This window comes from Dermacentor albipictus, chromosome 6 (assembly GCF_038994185.2).
Source record: "Dermacentor albipictus isolate Rhodes 1998 colony chromosome 6, USDA_Dalb.pri_finalv2, whole genome shotgun sequence".
NCBI classification, from domain to species: Eukaryota; Metazoa; Arthropoda; class Arachnida; order Ixodida; family Ixodidae; genus Dermacentor; species Dermacentor albipictus.
In genome coordinates, this window is record NC_091826.1 from 138,528,682 (window position 1) to 138,548,394 (window position 19,713).

General features: G+C 41.9%; 1 protein-coding gene across 2 annotated transcripts; it reads right to left on the reverse strand.

The window, feature by feature from the left end:
• Nucleotides 1-3,708: 3,708 nt before the first annotated feature.
• Nucleotides 3,709-13,693, reverse strand: LOC139047127 (uncharacterized). 2 transcript variants are annotated; one of them, XM_070521100.1, is made up of 10 exons: nt 13,594-13,693; nt 11,162-11,350; nt 10,638-10,805; nt 10,215-10,298; nt 9,283-9,429; nt 9,023-9,103; nt 7,227-7,432; nt 5,845-6,004; nt 4,976-5,098; nt 3,709-3,820 (listed from the first exon to the last, which is right to left on the reverse strand). In XM_070521100.1, exons 1-10 carry the CDS (start codon nt 13,616-13,618, stop codon nt 3,807-3,809), a joined length of 1,197 nt encoding a protein of 398 aa, XP_070377201.1. In that variant the 5' UTR covers nt 13,619-13,693; the 3' UTR covers nt 3,709-3,806. The 2 variants fall into 2 exon arrangements, with proteins under 2 accessions (XP_070377201.1, XP_070377202.1); XM_070521101.1 differs by lacking the exon at nt 4,976-5,098 and having other exon boundaries at nt 3,715-3,820.
• Between the last annotated feature and the right edge of the window lie 6,020 nt (nt 13,694-19,713).

Below are 19,713 nucleotides of genomic sequence, written 5' to 3' on the forward strand. Positions count from 1 at the left end.
AAGAAAGTCATCAACACATTGAAAGGTTTTTGCATATAAACGCTGTGCTAAGGTCATGACGTGCGCAGGCTATGCACGACCAACTACATGTGCCTTCTGTTCGGACATTGCTCATTGTAACTAACGAGGATGGAGTGGACAAAAAAAGAACAGCAGCTCCATTAATTTGGTTTCACTGGTATGAACAGTGTTTTGTAAACGTACATTGCCATACTCCCCAATGCCTTCTTGGGTGACATCAGCAAGGACCAGCTTGAGGCAAGGGGTAATAGACGTCTTTACAAGCTATATATGCATGCATGGAGAGCACATTGTGTCCAAAAAGTAGGCACTTCACAGGGGCATTGGAGAAGGAACAGATTATTAACAGTGGGCAAAGACAAGCTACTAAACACCCAACACTGTTGCCATGTAACAACCTCTGAAACAATCCCTCTTAAAGAGGAAATCATCTTTGTGCGTCCATAAAGAGGGCAGTTAGGCAAAGCCCCTTCAGTAATTCTGCCAGCTTGAAAAGCCCACTTTGCACATCCTGAATGCTTCCTTATTACGACTTTGCTGGGTGCAAGCATTCTACTGCCCAAAAGCTGTCACTGAGAGCACTGTTGGTTTGATGGCAATACAGTTCAGAAGCGTTTGCAACAAACCTCCCTTCCTAGTTGGCCTGGATGCTCACGGTGCTTATGAAGCAGCATAATGAGGCAAGCAAGGTGAACGGATGCCTCCAAGCCCTTGTTCGTTTATCCCACTGTTCTGTTAGTAACAACCACAAGACTCGAAACCAACAAGCTCAAATTCGGCACTCGCGTGGTTACTGCAGAGGATTCATAAAAAGCACAAAAACAGAAAACTCAAGGGAAAGGATAAAGCACCATTTAACACGTAGTATTGCTGCAGCCCACCCCCTTCTTTTATTTTGTTTGGTCGTGCTACATCTCTTTACTATAGATAGGCATGAACTTAGGTGATGTTCCCTATCAGTGTCCAATTTTTATATACACTATGTGCTGGTTCAAAGAGGCTCGAAACACTGCAATGGAAGCTTCAAGTAGAATAGGTGCCTGGAATAAAAAAAAGCTGTGCTGCAACCATCTGAGTTTGGTTGACAACAGTTTGGTCTCGGCAACATCTTGTCATCTTAATAAAAATTGTGGTTTCATATCAACTTAAGCCCTCCAGTTTAGAGTAAAGTACCAGTGCACTTATGAACAATGAATCAATTCTCAAAGAGCATGTGCAGTCCAGCCAAAAGCAGAGGCAAGAATGCACATTGTGCTCCTGCATTGAAGGTGAATAACACGTACCATAATGGCGAATGTGCTTTAGTAAGCTTCCCTGCAATATGAATTTGTAATGTACAAAGAATTATCGATGAAGCTTACCACGATCACAGATGCACTTGCAAATTGTGCCACAATTGAAAATAATGAGCACAGTGTAAACCTATGCGCCCTTTCTACTCTTAGTATGCTTTACTGCACGACGATTATTTACACCCCTGTATTGTGGTGTAGCAAGCTACAAAAGAGACGTTGCATAATTAGGCTTTTTACGGTTATCTTTCTCGCAATACACTAATATTTCGCGGTGAAAGTTAAGCAATGTACTGCGGTGAAACATACGCAAAGTAAAAAGGGGCCACTGTCACTGGACATAATAAGAGTTCTTTAATTATACACTCGCGCACCCGCCGCCTCTCAGGTCGCGTAAGTGGACATAATATATTGGCTGATAGCGGCCCCCTCCCACTTTTAGTATGCTTCACCGCGTAACTAAAATGTACTGCGGCGAAGAAGCAGTACATTTGTATTGAGTGAATAAACAAATGGTTTTTACAATAGTACAGAAATAAACGCGTACTATGCATCAGTCTACCACACGGAAGAGCGTCGCAACATACGGTAGCTGATTCACACAGGCCGTGTAGCCCACTTATCAGTCGTAAAGGGTATTAAGCGTAATTCAAAATTTCAGACACACGTGCTTATGTTCACGTTCGCACTCCTTGCGTAATGAGACTCCCAGAACTTCCACAATAGAAAGTAATTTACAACACGCAAACGCAAAGAACACAGACATATGTTTCGTTTTCAACTGGGCCGTCATGCAAATGACATATAGCGCGGAAAAACGTGCACATGCTGTGTGTTAGCGTCGTAAACTTCATACTAGGCAAGGAGCTAGCACACCACAATCCCGCGACAGCCGCTAATGAGACCAAGACGGGAGCACATGTATGTGAACGCGCAAACGGAGCCCCTAAGCCACTCTGCCCCCCCCCTCCCCCCCCCCCCTCGCTGCACGGCTGCACGGCTGCACCACTCGTTTCAAGCACAGTACACCAAACACACATTCAGCGCTGAACACTGGGCGGTCGACGCAGTTGCATTTACATGACTTGCAGCGAGCAGCACATCACTCATGTCCGTAAGCAAAGTCGGACACGGCGACGCCACATCGCGGTTCGCAGAACTTCGCTGCCGAGGCGCTAGGCCACTTCGATATTTCAATTGTCACCACCGCCGTGTTCTCAAGAAAGCACGGGTCACACAACGCAGATTCTGTACTGCCAGAGCTCACCGACGCCAAAGCCGCACTGCGCACCGCCACTACTCACGGCTTTCCGCCAAGTAACACAGAACCTACAACCAACACACAAGCAACGCACGTACAACGCACAATCACATGACCAATGTTGAACAACACGCGGTCCAGAGAATGATCACGCCTGGATCACGCCGATGACGAGCACACCACGGCGGCGCTTGGCGCCAGCATCGCGCCTTCTCAAAAATCCCTAAACGATACTGTCCCTAGACACCTAGGATCAGGTCACATGAGTGATTTTCTTACGCCAAATAGACGCACGCCTAGTCACCTTGGATCAGGTCACGTGAGGGATTTTTGTACGACAAATAGACGCACGCGCGCCGCGTCGGTTTCGAACGGCGGCGGCGTGCCGGTCGTTTCCACCCAGACAACGCAAAGACATCCCGAGGTTGTCCGCAGGATGTGGAATCGCGGATATTTGAACATCCTCAGGCCATCCTAAAATGTCCTCAACTGATCCTACTTGGATCCATTTGTCCGTCCAAAGAACATACTGTGAACATTCTTTGGACATAATGCCAGGATCATCTCTGGACCATTCCAGTACCTTTCCAGGATGTGCCTATGCACATTTAAATAAGCCGTGAATGTGATTACATACTGGTGCTGTACAATGGAATTACATGTGTAAATGTCACTGCCGACCCAAATCTATTTCTTTCCCCAAATCGCATACTGTGAACATTCTTTTGACATTCTGCCAGGACCATCTCCGGACCACTAAGGCATGTTTCCAAGACGTGCTCACGTCCACTTCTAAAGAATCCATGAATGTGATTATATGGTGGTGTTGTACCATGGAATCATTCGTGTAAATATCACTGCTGATCTACTCTTCAAATATCTCATGTACACATCACAACGCAATGCGTAACATACTTCTTTTTGCAAAAAGAAAGGCTCGCAAAAGCTTAAATATAAAATTTATTATAAAAAACATGAATACATAAGGCATCACTCTTAATGCGCGAAAAAATTGTCTTCCTGCTACAGCAATGCAAAAATGAGTAATAAACTGTAACTGACTAAAAATGACTAGAAAATGAGGAATTAAAATACAATCTTTAAATATTAAAGAACGGAAAAGTAAAAATGAGTATTATAATGAAGAAATTATCATTAAAACAGCAAAATGTGGAAAAAAAGTCCTCCGTGCTGTGGTTGAAACATGCTGCACTTCAGTGAGGCCTGCGTTGTCACTCCAGCAGCTCTAGAAAAGACACACAATGAATCACAGATTCAGCGTCTCTGACTTACTTTTACAAGAGAAACAAGGGAAGCAAGTGAAAAGACATGCCAGTAACTTGGCAATTCAAGGCGTACTCTTCAATTAAAAGGGAGATTTCAGAAATTAACTCTCAATGAGGAGGAAGTAAAGGCATATACCTTCGTGAGAGAAGGTAAGGCGTGGAGATACAAAACACAAGAGAACCAGACAACACAAGTGCCGTTTGAGTTTTCTGGTTCTCTTCTTGTGTGTTCATGTCTATGCCTTACCTTCTGTCACAACGAACCCCTACCAAACTAACTAGTTCAACTTTCTGTAGTTCTAAGCATATACCATACTTATTTGATTATAAGGTGAGGGTGCAGTTGGGGCACCCAAGAAAAAAAACTAGTATGAACAATAATATAAGGTGACATACAGTAGCCGACGAATTATTGAGACCCATCGGCATTCGCTAGAAATACCAAAAAGCCCAGCGCCTCATCTTACTCCTGAGGTGTCGGCGGTGAAAGTTAGCAGAATAAACTGAATGACCAGTTGGGATTATATGCGGATGTTGCCTTATGGTGTAGTATCCTAGCAGTGTGGTGCGTGCTGCCACAGAAGCCACATTTGAAGGAGAAATTCACGTAAACCCACACTTCATCTTCATTATTCAATTTTATTTTCAAATACTAAGTATGGAATGTACGCACAGAATACCATACTGGCTCACCTGCCAAAGCTTATTAGTTGCTACACCTCTCGCTGATGTCTAAAATTAGGATCACCAGAGATGTGGCACCGCTACCGCCATATTGAATAAGTCACTTAATCTATCAGCGTCGCATATAAGGTAAGGGGTAACTTCTAGACTGAGGATTTCAGAAAAAATGCCCTGCCTTTTCCTCGAATAAATACGGCAAGTGGACACTTCATGCAAATAAGAAGAGTACCAGCATAAAAAAACCTGTAGCCTGGATGCTTATCCCACTAAATAATGTTAAACTGCCCAACATAATCATGTTTCAGATTGTATTTTTAAGCACTTATCAGATCAGCTGCAGGAAAACCTTTGAATTATATTTAATAGTTAAGTGTTATTAGGTGGAAACCTAAATTTAATAATTACGAGAACCTATCAGAAGAAATACTCACCTGTGACTTTTTCAGACTGTTTGTTATTCTTTCTAAGCTTCTCCCCAGCGTGTCTGAGCCACGTTTTTACAACGTCCTCAACTTCACTTCTTTTTACAGTTTCAAATGTGCACTTAACACTTTCTGCAACAATAAGGAGATGCTCTGTAGTTATCTTGACAGTCAGTCATGGCATAAAAGAGAGCAGGGTCGTAACAGAAAGGGTAACAAAAGATGAGTGGCTTGCAGTTTAGTTTACACAATTTAATGCTGTATATTAGCTGTCAATAAAAAATATTCCAGAATATACATTTAATTCAGTTATGTTACTTATCTGGCCATGATGGGAGGCAAAGGTTTATGAGCAGGCCAGTGATGAAATATTTTATATAGCAAGAGCAAATAGTGTCGGCTTAATAGTGGAGAAAGATTCAAACTTCACAACTTGCATGTTTCAGACATGTGGCTAGAAACCACACATGGCCTTTGAAGGTGTTGTGTGCACCCAGTGTAGCCCTCCTGATTATATTATCAGCCAACAGGTAGCACTTGTTCAATTTATATTACGCATGATGCACCTATGTGGTTCTTCACAGAAAGTGGCTCAATCGTACACATGCTCTCTTTAATGTGAGCTTATTTGGTATTCAGGCAATGTGCACACGCAGTTCTTGTCGAGACAAAATTAAAAAATGATTACAAGTCAATAGCAGAAGTACTCCTTAAAGGTGTAAGGCGTTGAAGGGCCTTAGAAAACTATCCTGGTGCACCACAGCAACCTGCTGATAGCTACATTATGTGTGTAGTTTAACGCTAGAAGTCCATTTCCCTGCAGGGTGAAGGGGAAGAAACTTGCCAAAAGCAGAAACAGGATACTGAAGTGTACTTACTATATATCAAGTCGCAGGTTGTCAACGACAAGAACTTCTTCTTTCCTTTTTGTCCGAGCCAACTATATTGAACAGCCACTTCCTGGGTCATCAGGGCTTCAAGAATGCGACGCGTAGACAAACTAACATTTCTTTCTCCTAAGGCAGCGAGTTCCCGTACCTGGAATTTACAAGGTTTTATACCATTACAGGAATACCAACATTTCAAAGAACACTAAGCAATTTTTTATAGCAGGTGAATTTTCAAGCCACCCACTGAGTGAAAGCGAGTTTCAGGCTGCAGTGCAAGGTTCAATAAAACATGATTGCAGATTTTAAAGCATAAAGAATTCTAAACAAGATTTACATCTTATACCAAACATGCTACAAGTTTCTAGCATGGCACTATGTTTTCATCGGTGTTTTATACCTCAGAGGGCAGCGCTTAGTATCTCAAAAAAGTTCAATGCAATTCCAAATGACAGGCAAAGTAGTAGTCTTGTTTTATTTCATTTATGCACTTAAGCACTACAATGGCACTGCAAAAACCTTTAACATCATTACTATACCCTTTTCAGTCTGACTGTCCACACCCATGGACAACTTTCATCCTTCTCATAAATAAACCGGAAGTGATAGGCTAATATATTTGGTGTAATGGAAAACCGAGCGCAGGTGGCAGCATATGTCAAGCGTGTAATCCTTTTGTAGCAACCAGCTTTTCAGACGATTGAAACTTTGTACATTATGTACTGCTGTACCATCAATGACAAAAATTATGAATGTGCAGTACATTTTAAATGCCACTAGATATGTAGTCATGCAAATACATAGTGGCATGTAGAAGCTTTCTAGTGGTAATGCCACTAGAAAACTGTAGAAATGGGCTCATTGTCCACGCACACGAGTTGCTGATATGAGTAATTGCTCACACCATCTGTTCAAGGAAACAACCATTTTCAGGTTTGCAACAGACCAGTTGACATAAATACTGACTTTGAAAGGTACTGTGTTATGTTGGATCTGAGGAATATACAAGTACACTGTTCACAAAATTAGTCCCTTAAGATATGGCTATTATACATTACATTTCGTGTTTTAAGTGCAAAAAGCCAGGTACATTTCACGCTTGTATATTTTCAATATTTATTCCCCGTGATGTTATATAATATGTAACCCCCTATGTAATGCCTGTAAAAGGGCCTTTGGGTACATGAAGAAAAAAAAAACGTTTTTCTACCTGGAATTAAGAACTGCAGCGCACATAAAACCTTCTACATATACAAGCAAGGATACTTGCTTATTTCATACATAGAAACCTGGAAAAGTTTACCGTGAGATATGTCAGTCAACCTCAAGCTTATCAAATTCGTGTATAACAATACTCCACTAAAAACACTTACCAACTTTGACTTCATTGCATCACTTTTTGAGAGGCCTTGATCAAACAGTTCGAACTCCGTGATGTCACAAAATGGTTTTTCTAACAAATCTGCTTCAGGCTGCAGTTGTTGGTCACAAAGCTTTGCTTTTATTACGTCTAGTTGGCTTCCCAGGTGCTCGACTCTCAAGATTACCGTTTGTAGAAGCCTGATGACCTGCTTAATGCCTGAAATTCACGAAGAAAATGTGTGAGGACACTCTGGCTGATCAGTTAATATTCATGCAGTTGTCAGGTTTCGTTTGGTTTGTTTAGTGTGATGCAGTCCTTCATTGATAAACAAATAACTAGCTTGTAGCCAACTGTCAAAATCAGTTGACTGGTGTGGAACCACAGCACAGTATAGTCACCCATCCTTCATTCTTGCCAAGCCCACAAGAGTGGTTGTTTTGCTATTAAAAGAGCATCAATAAAAAAATAGAATTTAATAAGCTTCTTTAGTGCCCCTTTGCTATATTGAGTTCATTGGTTGGGCTCTGGGAACCCAAAAACATTGCTCTGCCAAGCATTCTGTCCACTTTTAGTCAAAACCCGCACAGTGGTGGCACTACAGCTATAAGCTATGCGAAAAACAGTGTCAAAAGGTAGCACAGGCAAGTTTTTTTCATAGGAAAATCCGATTAAATTTGCCAAACCATTTTCCTTACTGAAATGCAGCAAATATTTCAATCAGGAATTGCCGTGCTACCAATTATAATGGCAGCATATGTAAAAGGAGGTGGTACTGTATTGTTAAAGTCGCAGTGCCAATCATGTTTCGTGTTAACATCATGAAAAATGAGGAAAGGCTCTGATGTTGCATCGGTGTCACACGGCCACGTTTTATTATGACTTGAGCCCGATCCTGATAGAAATTCTCAACCACAATTGACTCCCTCCTGCAATATTGCAGGAAGGAGCCAATCACAAGAGCCAATCACAACCAAGAAATTCGGTAATGATGGAAAGTGTGCTGTGCAACACTACCATTACTGCACACAATGCAGTCCAAAACATTTCTGGTTATTGAACAGCTCCTCTGCCCAAAGTAAACCAAAAGGGAGCAAACTTCCTGCTTGGGCATCTGGTCTACATTGCGACTTTATCGCATCAAACAAAATATGTTGACGTTCATACACTAGTCAATAAGCAGCAGTCAACAAGTTAACGGAGTACACAAATGGTGCTCTAGGCCATAGTAACATTAATCCGAGCCCCAAAGAGCAACTAGCTCCCTTAAGAGGAAGCTTAGCTCGAAGGCTCCTATCTAAATACCTGGGAAAGGAGAAATCGATTTTCTCGGAAACCACTGCCCCATATTTGATGAGGTTTGTTACATCGAAAAGAAAAAGGATCTAGTGACTGTTGCAAATTTTTATTTGTCGTCAATTTGTTAAATAAAAATTGGCAAAAAACGCAAATTCTCAGAAATGAAACTATGATGTTTTTTGTAACTCAGAAACAAAAAAGGATATCACAGTTCTGTTTATTAAACCTAATAGTCCATCTAAAGTGGACAAAATTTCTAAGCAACAAATTCATATATTTACACATGGAAAGCAATGATGAACATCTAGAAAAATAATCTATTGATGTAGCTCAAGTTTCCTTAAAGGTTGTGCAGGGCCTTCCTAGAGCATCTAGACCATGGTTTGCATCACTGTCTTGCTTACAATTTGCTCCGTTCACTCTGAATGCATGACTCTAGACAACTTGGAAGATTACTCAATCCTCTAACACATGAAACCTCTGGCTTAATATGAATTCTTAAATGCTTACCATCATCTGAAATAGGTGCAACAGACTGACTTGAATGCCACTTCTCATTGTTGCACTGTGTATTTCCCATTTGGCTTGCTCCTTCGCACGAAAAAAAAGAAAAAAACATAATCATGTTCACCAGCAGGCCTTTAAGGTGTGTTACTGCTGAGTAGTGCTTGTGAAAGGAAGCCAGGTGTGTTACAAGACGTTTTACACATTTTGGCTACAACTTCAAGAGGTTCTGTAAGAAAGAAAACAGACAATGCTAGATTACATACTTTTCATCAAAGAGTGAGCTGTGAACGATCTTTTAATGCCTGATGATTCTTGCATTGCATCTTGTTCACCTCCAGACTCAGCCTCACCCTCAGATTCTGAAGTCTCGCTAGCACACATTTGTGCACATTGCACTGCGCCTTGATCACCTAAAAAAAGGAGAGGAAACAAACCGACTCATGTAAATGACTGACAAGCATCAAATAATGTAGCAAGCAAATCATAAGGAAAATCAGTAAAGATAACTTATTCGACCATCATCAAGAAAGTAAACAAAGTACAAGAGCTTGTGTCTAAGACTAAAAAAAATGTAACTGGGGTTTTGCATGCCACATCTGTGACGTGGTTTTGGAGCACACCGTAGCGAGGGATTCGAAGTTAATGTTGACAACATGGTGCTCTTATGATGCACCAGAAAGCCACCGAAGCCAGGGTGAAACCTGTGACCTCGTGCTGAGCAGCACAATGCTACAGCCACTGAGCTACCATGACGGGTTGTCTCTAACACTGACTGATAGGTTTTAGTGTTCTAAAGAAACTGGAAGTGCCAAAGCAAAGGGCTCTTGTAAACCAAAAGAAAGTCAGTGTCCAGAAATAAGACACTGGTTGACAATCCTCAGTCAATCTTGTCTCAATTTTACTTTGTACATCAAAATGCACGGCCCTTAAAATGCCATTAGAAACTGCTTTATGTTCCACTTTTGCAACAGTTTCAGGTACAAGCCATAGTGGAAACATGCCCTGTCAATTATTTATATGCTCCATCATATGCTGACTGTTTTTCTATAACATGCTATGCTACCAGTAGATTTGTAAAGATTATTGTGCCATTGCCAGACATCATCTTGGAGCAGTTCCTTCTCAATATTCAATTTTTTGCAATGACAGCATTCTTAACATGCATTCCTTATATTATCAAAAGGCACAGACTTACTGCAAACATTGGGATCATTAGCCCTAGATGTTGATGCATGTGATGACTGCTTGTGAATACGTCTCCCATCCCTCTTCTGTGCTTCTAAAATTGAAAAAACGACATTGAAAGGATTCGAGAAACAAGCTACAATTCCTTAGTGTACCAACCACATGCAATGTGATTTCAAAGCTCAGATGTCGCCAGTTTCTAGTGAAAGCATAGAGCTTCATTTTACAGAGCTGTATAAAAATTTACAATGTAGAGGTGAATTTGCAAAATGGCAGGTCACTGCCCACCTGCCAGGCAAACCCACATGTGTTTTCTTTGAGGGTGCAGGCCTACTTAGCATATTAATGGGAAAAATTATGTGGCATAGAAAAATTAATACGAAGAATATAGTGAACAAAGCTTGCTAGTGTGAAAAACAAATAGTAAACATACTTTTCATCATAGAGGGCGGTGGAAGTGGTAGTCGCTGCACACATTCCGGACTTGAGCTAAGGGCTCTTCGTTGCTTTTTTCTTTTGCCCCGTCCCAGGTCCACTTCACTCCCCAAGTCTGACCCATCTTCAGCTTGCTTGAGCTTTTGTCGCGCTGCACCATATGTTCCTACGGAAAGTGAAAAATAATAATGAGCATAAATTCAAGCATTGCCCCAATTCTTCAACTGAATGTAATTTTAGATAAGTTTTCTAATAATGTTACGAGATCTAGAGTTACCATGCAACCTTAAACAAATTGTTGCGCCAGTGCGTATATGAGCTTTCATTTCTGAATGAAAAAGTGATTGTCACCTAGTAAGCATGTAAAATCTACAGTTGTGCCACCAAAGATCTTTCTAAAGTTAATTTTTAGTTCAGAGATGTGTGCACACACTGCAATTTCAAGTACATTGCCAAAATGAACATGATTACTATGTTATGAGACATGCTACAAAAGAATTAGAAGAGAAATATAAAACTTACTGAATGTGTCTATGGGCACACATGGCACGACTTGCCAGTTGGAGGATGGAGAGGCTCCAGATTTGGCTAAATACGAAACATTCTTGGAATCCTGTGGCCACAAGCAGACATCGCCATGCAGCCACTTGGTATGTACAAGAGCCACAGAGTTGCCTTCCTCTGGAAACTTGACGACTGCATATTGATCACCTTAAAGAAAAACAATATACGTATTGTACAATTCTACATACAGGAGTTTCTTCATCATTTACATCTTTAGATGCACAAGAGGAAATACAACCAGCTTCTTTTTGAATGGAACTCGCATGCATTTTTCCGAGACCCATGTCAGAGGCCAACACCGCAGCAAGGAAGGCTTGGACACAATCAATATTCCCAGTGCTGATGAGGGACAGGGTGTCAAATACACGTCATCTTTCTTCAGGAACTTCCTTCCAATTATGTATGGCATACCTTGTGCATTATGGGCAAAATTCTCCACCACAACTACACTTCCATCAAGGAGCTTGCAGCAGTTATTCCACCTACTAGTGTCTAAGACAATTCCTTCCGGAAACGTCACTTTTTTGAACTGTGGCCCTTGGCAAAGAGGCACAAGAGGCCCATCTTGATGTTGTACAGTGAGCAGAGGGGAACTGCTTACAGTCATTTTTTTTCTGCACTGAAGCTTCTTTGTTTCAGCAATTCTGTTTGACAGTTGCTCCAGTGGGTGCTGCGGCTTTCTCAGAAGCTTCTTGATGGTGCCCATGTGGCTCTCAAATGGAAATGCACTCCATGAGTCCAGTGGCCCCAAATGTCTTACATCATCTGCAAGGTGGCATAGCCCATGTACATTATGGGATACACGGTGCTGCCCATATATTTCTGCAAAGCCTCTCACAAATAACTTCAAAAGCTCCTCAGCATAGTCAAGCTCGGCAGCTACTGCGCTTTGTGATGCAAGTATGGTTATTGCTACATGAAGACACAGAAAGTTTTCATACATCCCTTGTGGCACTACAGAGAACAACACCAGTGGCCCACTATAGAACAAAAAAAACCTGAATTCTGTTGCTTTCCAGCGATCTATGTCATGTAGACCTCTTGGACGTCGATTGAAGTCAGATGGTACAAAAAGAGAAAGCTCTGTTTGCTTGGCTGAAATGCGATTTTGTGCACAAGCCCCTTGTCTAATCTGCTTGGGACCTCGAAACCACAACAGAAGCAGTTTTCGCATGACTCCTAGACACACAAGATGCATATAATCCAGTGGCACGTCTTTGACCAAGTCAAGTGGCAACTCCTCAAGAACTGTATTGCCAACATGGTGTTGCTCTTGATATTGGCCTCGAAATGTGGTGTTAGTGCGCAGATTCCCACTTTTTGCCGGAAAGCACACTCTCCCTTCACTGTAGAGGCCTTTCACAGTGCATTTTGCACAGCTGTAGTACCCAGTGTGGTTTCTTACACTCAGGATAAATGCTCGTGCAGGTGCATCGCAGATGATGGCATTTATTCTGATAGGTATAACCTGTGCACCAAAACAGATGCCAGAGCTAATGATTTCCTTAACTTCATCAACAAACTGACGGAGAAACTCATTTGCTTCATTGGTTTTTTTTCGCCAAAGAAGACACCCACAACAAAAGGGTCATGAGATTCGATTTTCTTTACATGACAAAGTATTGTCCAAAATTGTTTTCTCGAGCTCTTTGCCAGAGGGAGCCCATCAACGTGAAAATTGAGAGCAAGCTCCAATGGTACATCCTTTGCTATATCTAGCAGTTCACGAAGAGGTTGCATGATACCAAAGTGGCAGTACCGCCCTCCAGCTATGTCGACTATGTTTAATGACTTTCTGGGCGTTTCTAGCAGCGTTCTTGCTGATCGTGGAAGACAAGAAAAACATTCATGACCACGCAAGATTCTCAAAAGGGCAGTAACTGAGCTGTGGGAACAGCCGTACTGAATGGCCCATGCTTGTAATTGGTCGCTTAACGGCGCCACATCGTCTACCTCAGGTTGCTCTTTTTGATGCACATTCGTTTGCTTCATTTGCTCCTGTAGGCACTCAGAATCCGAACTACTGCTGCAGAACACGGCGTCGTGCTCGATGCTGGGCCGCTCACGTTGGTCGGATTCCGATGCAACATCGCTGAACAATGAGCTCCCACTAGCAGCGTCAAGTTGATTGCGCCAAGTGCTCTCTCCAGAGCCAGATGGGTGCACATTATTCTGCTCGCTATTAGTTCCAGTTTGCGATGGATTTAGGATCATAAAGAATTCATCTACTCTTCGGTTCCTCAAGCGGCGAAACCAACGGTCACTCGCCGACATGGTGCACAAGGGTACAGTACTTGGCGCTAAGCGTGAACAAGTAGTCGTCTCTAGAATACCGCAACAAACTACTCCACTTAAGGTTTTTATTTCACTAACAAATAAAATGCACTCACCTCCTTTTTCCGATTCCGAGGGCATGCCTCCGAGGAACAAAATACCACAACGGAGGTCGCTGCAAACTCTGCTGCGGTAAATAAAGAAAACGCGCGAAACGCTGACGGCTGACTGGCCTTCGGCTTGGACGTGACTTGACTTTGTTGCATGCACAACGTTGCCAGCATTAGCCAATCTCAAAGGCCTTGTTTTTATGCACAACAAGTGCCGGAACCCTCCGAGATTCCCTTTTGTTGAGAGCGTGCACTAGTCTGCGCCATGTGTACCGGTTCTTCGTGCAAGCAAGCCACTGAAGCACAGCCTAAAAAAATATGAGAAAAAGGATGTTTGGGAGCGAAAAAACGTAAGAGAAACTCCCCTGAGAAATTTGTATGGTATATATAACTTAAAAAAAAACAGCTGTTGGCAACGAACACACGTACGCTCGCGCGGGGTTGTGTTACTCCGCCTGCCAATGTCACCTTTTCAAAATGGCGTCGTGCTTAATACCTCCAGAGCGTCTGCTGTTCTTGAAGAGGCTTTTCATCGGAGGAAGCGATAAGGTGTGCAACAGAAATGAACAAAGTATATGAAGTCTGAGCATTTCAATCCTCAAAAGTCTGCGGTACAGTTCATTTTACTGCTGACCCCGTTTTACTCATGAGATTTCACTGCCGACTTAAACTTGACAATAAATAGTTGCTGCGAAGCATGCGTTTTATTTCAGCTCAATAAAAAATTTGGTTTTCACCATTCCACTATAGCATACGAGTGGAAACGTCCAAAATTACGCGCTTATAATTTAGTTTTTTTGATTACCATCTCATTTAGGTAACAGGGAAAGTTTGAAGTACGAACTATTTGCAGCCTCGTGGGGGAACAGTGGCTAGCGGTTATGAAGGCGTGGGATCAGTCTTTTTCTGGGGCGTCCAATCAAGCTTAATTGCTACCTACATTTTAGTATAAGTTTCAGCATTCTTGCCTTGGAAATTTGCATAGGTTTAAGCCTGCTGCAGCTAAACTGTGGGTTTCCGAGGTATTGCACTACCACCGAAATCGGCCACTCACCTCCGCTGCCTTGGTCGGCCTGGTATTGCGCTAACACCGGGTTCAGCCCACGTATGGCGCGTTACGTTACCCCATGTATTCCTACGGAGCGCGTAGATATGTGTTAAAGACGAACGGATAGGCAGATTTCAGGGGAAGCTTAGCCGAAGAATGCCTACAGCATCAAAAGAGAGGTGCAGTTCGCCATTTTCCACACAGCGACCAAGCAGCAAAGGCGGATGGATGTTCCACCTGCACCTGCCTAGCGCACGTCTAGAGGCTACAGACACCATCTATATCAGATATACGCCTATATATATATATATATATATATATATATATATATATATATATATATATATATATATATATATATATATATATAATATTAATTAAAGATTTAATCAATTGCCTTATTAATTCCAAGACATTTATGCCGGCATGCACATTTCATGGCATAGATACGATGGTTAGCATACATATCGTTCGTTGCCGCAGGCACGTGAACTTCTGTCACTATCACTAATTGACAATGAATATGCTATATATATATAATTCATTTATAATTTTCTGGTTAATAATGTAGGCTCTTTTCAGGACTTCCAGAGGACGTCCTATCACGCACATTTTCGGGATAAAAATGTAGGCTCTTTTCAGGACTTCCAGAGGATGTTCTATAAGGTACATTTTCTGGAACAAGATACCAGGTCGTGCTAGGGATGTCCTCAGTTCGTCCGCTACGGGATGAGGACATTTTTACCATTTGAGGACATCCTGAGGATGTTTTGTGTTGTCTGGGCAGTCTATTCCAGTCGGCGGCGCGGCGCCGAGTATTTCATCGGGGCCGGCGCTGGGTGCACGCGCGTGGCAGCAGACGACCTTAAGTGGAGTCCGCTGCTGCCACGCATGACGACGTCACAAAAAGAAAGCTTAATAAAATACATGAAATGCTAACGTTATAGTTGTGTTGTTAAATGCAGTACGCTTAAATAAATAAAGCATTTATTTTATGCTGCGTTTTAAAATCGAAAATGACTGTCGGCGCCTACACACGCGTGCACGCAGCGGGAGGACCGTTGTGGTTCCTTGTGGCTGTGTGGTGTGTGCTGTAGTACTGGATCACTGTGTAATATCGGCGACTACGAATAGCGTTGCCGTTACGAAGCTACAGAAGCTTCGAACGATTTGTACTGCATCGACGAAACAGCACGACATGTCACCTCATTTGGACTGTCGGTTTCGAAGAGTCGTGGTAACACAGCGCTGACTGCATATGGTGCCGACACGGATAATTCATATTGCAGAGTGTGTCATATGTAGCGATTCTTTAAGTTTAGTGTACGCCTTCTGGCAAAGCCGTATGCCTGTTTGGCCTTGGAAACTACGTCGACACACTGCTCACGAGCTAGAAAACGCAGAAGTGGTGCGCGTCGGTATTGACGTCGATGTAGGGTGCATACACATTTCCAAATCGCTTTGCAAAGTAAGGGCGCCTTTTGTCAATGAGCAAAGTGCATTCAAACATTTCGCGTCGCCTTACCTACGCAGAAGTCTAGTAACGAAAGCCTGGACGTGAAACGTGAATCTAGCAGAAAGGCCTCTTCCCACCTGAAGGCAATGTCAGCAAGTGTCCTTGACGAGTGTCAAGTGACTCGCACGAGGCTGGGCCATGAAGAGTGTGTGGTGTGCCGCTGCTTCAGTCTGGCCAGAGCCCAACCCGCTTTCATGAACCATTTGAATACCCAGTGTATTAGTTGCTATAGATTGTGGTGCAGTGAGACAGCCATTCCATAGCAGCCATGAAAATTACCTGTGGAAGTAGTAGTAATGCGATAGGCTTTCGTGGTGATTGTCATTATGTGTATCACATGCATCGGATTGCGATCATTTACACACTGTGCACGTGTTTCGATAAATGCTTTATCCTCTGAAGATACGGTACAGCACCTGGATCTTGAGTAGATCTTTCACTGTACAGGCTATACCAAAACCTCTCTACCTTTGTGTGCTTTATTTTTGCCAACCGTCCTTGCTCTACAAAGAAGGCCAAGTTTCTCTCACTGAGTTTCACTCACCAATTGAACACGCTTGTGCGACTTGCAATCAACAGGGGTCAAACACATGCGGTAGAGCTTTAGTGGTACAATATTCAATTGGGGGCCATTGTACATACACCCCTCGGAAATCATTTGCTATGGCAAATACTAACGTAGTGGCAGTTCTTTTTAAAATTTGTATGCCTTCATAATATTGTTAAAATATAGAAGTATGTCTGCAAATTTAATAAATTTGGAGATCCTGAAATAATTCCTAATGCATGTTGGTACATTATATTATTCCCAACAGACTCTTCAGTATCGATATTATTTCTCAGCATTCTCCCACAACAGGTACTGTTCTTTCATCTTTGAAACAAACGAAAGTCCTCCCGCTTTTCAGATCTTGTCACTAAGGCATTTGTAGCTATATATAGATTGATCTTCTTAGCACCTTATTTAAGTAAAATGTTAGAATACATAGTTTATAAGCATACTGTGGAATTCATTGAATCGCATAATGCCCATGTAATTTCTAACATGGCTTTCTGCATAGATTTAGCACCATGTCGCAGTTAACTCACGACGTCACTCACGCTTGTGTTTTCTAGCAATGTCAATCACGATTAATAGTTTGCACTTCATTTGCTTGCTTTTTTCACATTGCATGGTGTGTGCATATTGTTCTTGTATGTATATCTGAATAAAAAATTCAGTTGCAAGTCGGCGCTTCTCTTGCGTTTTCACTGTCCTTCATACTTTGTGCACTGTTTCTAGTCTTTCAAAAACGCACTAACTCATCCAGCTCTCAGTATGGAAGTTTACAGTCAGCTGTTAAAATGAGAATCCAATAAACATGGAAACTGTCTATAGGACAATAGCAATGATTTTACTGTTTGCAACATGCAGTTTGTACATGTTGGTACAAGAAGATTTCAAAGAGATAGACAGAGTGTCACAGTGTGCAAGGTTGAATGGTGCCGTCCCGGCCATGAATACTGAAATATCATCATAAATGTGCACAGGTCTTGCACTGCAAGCCAGAAACTTGCTCCAGGGCTTTCTTATTCTATTAAGTGTCAGCTGCTTGCATTCATAGTGTGGTTGGTACATTGCTTACCTATTTCCCATCTAAGTTCCCTGCATTTCATTCTGCAGTATTCACCAAATTACTTTCAGCATCTTTCTTTCAATGACATTAAGGGTTACAATCATTTTGTGTCAAGGTGTTTCCTAATGCACCAAGATTAAAGATTCTGACAAGTTTTCAAAGCTGACGCAATGGCGAAAATATTTTCAGCCATAAAGTGTGCTCATTGAGATACCAAGCACCTTGTCGCATAAACCATCAATCAATTCTATTTTTAGATAAAAGCACATCAGTTTCTTACTTGTCAAGTTACATCTCTAGGCGCCACATGGTCTTTCCAAAAAGAACGTTGCACAAGTATTTAAATGCACTGTTTAAAAGTTTACTCTTACGACCTGTGTTTCCTTCATTTCAGTTGCAATATGCGAAGTAGGTAGCAAGAGTGTTTAGCTTTAGTGCATCTGCTGTTTACAGAGCTAAGCTGACATGAAGGTGAAAGGGCATCCCTACATATAGCAACACAATGTAAATGTGTGGCTTGAAAAAGACATGTTGCGCTGGAAAGGTGAATAAAAGGTCAGCAGGATTCTCTGGTAATGCGGCACGCACAATACAGCTGGGAAACAATATGCAGATTACTTTGCAATTACTCATTCGCTTCTTGCTTTCTTTCTGCAGCATAAGTCTGCATGCTATAGCGTTATTTATCTTCATAACATCATAAAAAATTGCAATTCATTGCTCCACTAAAGGCACCATTAGCCATTTAAGCCTTTCTTGACATAAAGCTTCTCAGCTTGGTATCTACATATGTTAGCTCACAGGAAATGTGGAAAGGAGGTCAAGAATGCAACATAAATCTTTGGAAATTGATTTGTCCAGCCCAGTATCATTTATGGTCCTGGCTTTCTTGACGCCAGTTTGGGACTTAAGAAGCTGCAGCTTAGCATGCAAGGTGTCAAATAATATATATTTCAGAGGAGCTAGACTTTAAAAGCCATTTTATTATCCCCCACATAAAGGTCCAAAAGGCTCCACATGAAAACTGTGAGATAAACTTGCGTAAATCCCACGCAATGTGGGAATTGATGTTATGTGAAGTATTTTACAGGTAGTTGGCTATGCCAAGGTGAGGTGTTGCTATTGGTCGTTCCGAAATGAATACTCGTGTGAAACTTCCTTTTGAATCTCAAACGGAGGCGATCAACAACGGTTGGGTGTGCTGCTGCTGAGACTCCTGGATCTTTTCATGTGAGCCATCTGGTTCCAACGCAGGCAGCGTGAGAGTTACATGACAAAGCTGGAATGACGACAATGCAACGAACACGATGGCATCACAAACACAACACATCCACACATCTAGTGGCACAAACTAATATACAACTTGGGCTACTGGGTTGGCATAAAAACGTGTAAGAGTAACAACACCCTTTATTGAAATCTTTCAACACAAACTATAACAAAAAATTTAGTGCTTTGTTGCACATATAAAATTACATAAAATCGTATGCTAACATAAACAAATACACAATAAAAAGTCAATTACAGCAAAAGCAATATTGTAATACTTATGCGACTTTATTTTATTGATGAGGCCATGAAAGTAGAAATGCCAGGTGATAACACTTTGCGAAAGCTCAAGCAAATGTCTTGTTTAGTCCACTTCCTTTTTGGTGGACCTTAATTTGCTGGTCATTGATGCTTGTACATGTTAACATAGCTCCTGCCAGTTATGGCAAAAGCTGATTTTATTATGATTATGGCATACAGTTTCTCAACTCCAAGCCCAGCTGTGCTCTTTCTTTAGCATAGCTTCTTTCAGTTGCAGCAATAATATAAAGTTAATATGTACTGGGCCAATGTACAGATATTTCTGTACTCTTGCATGCCTACCTACCTTTTTACTTCTCCCATTTCTGCCCAGAATGATGCACTTGATTCGATTTCCAAGGTTGCTTTTGCATTGC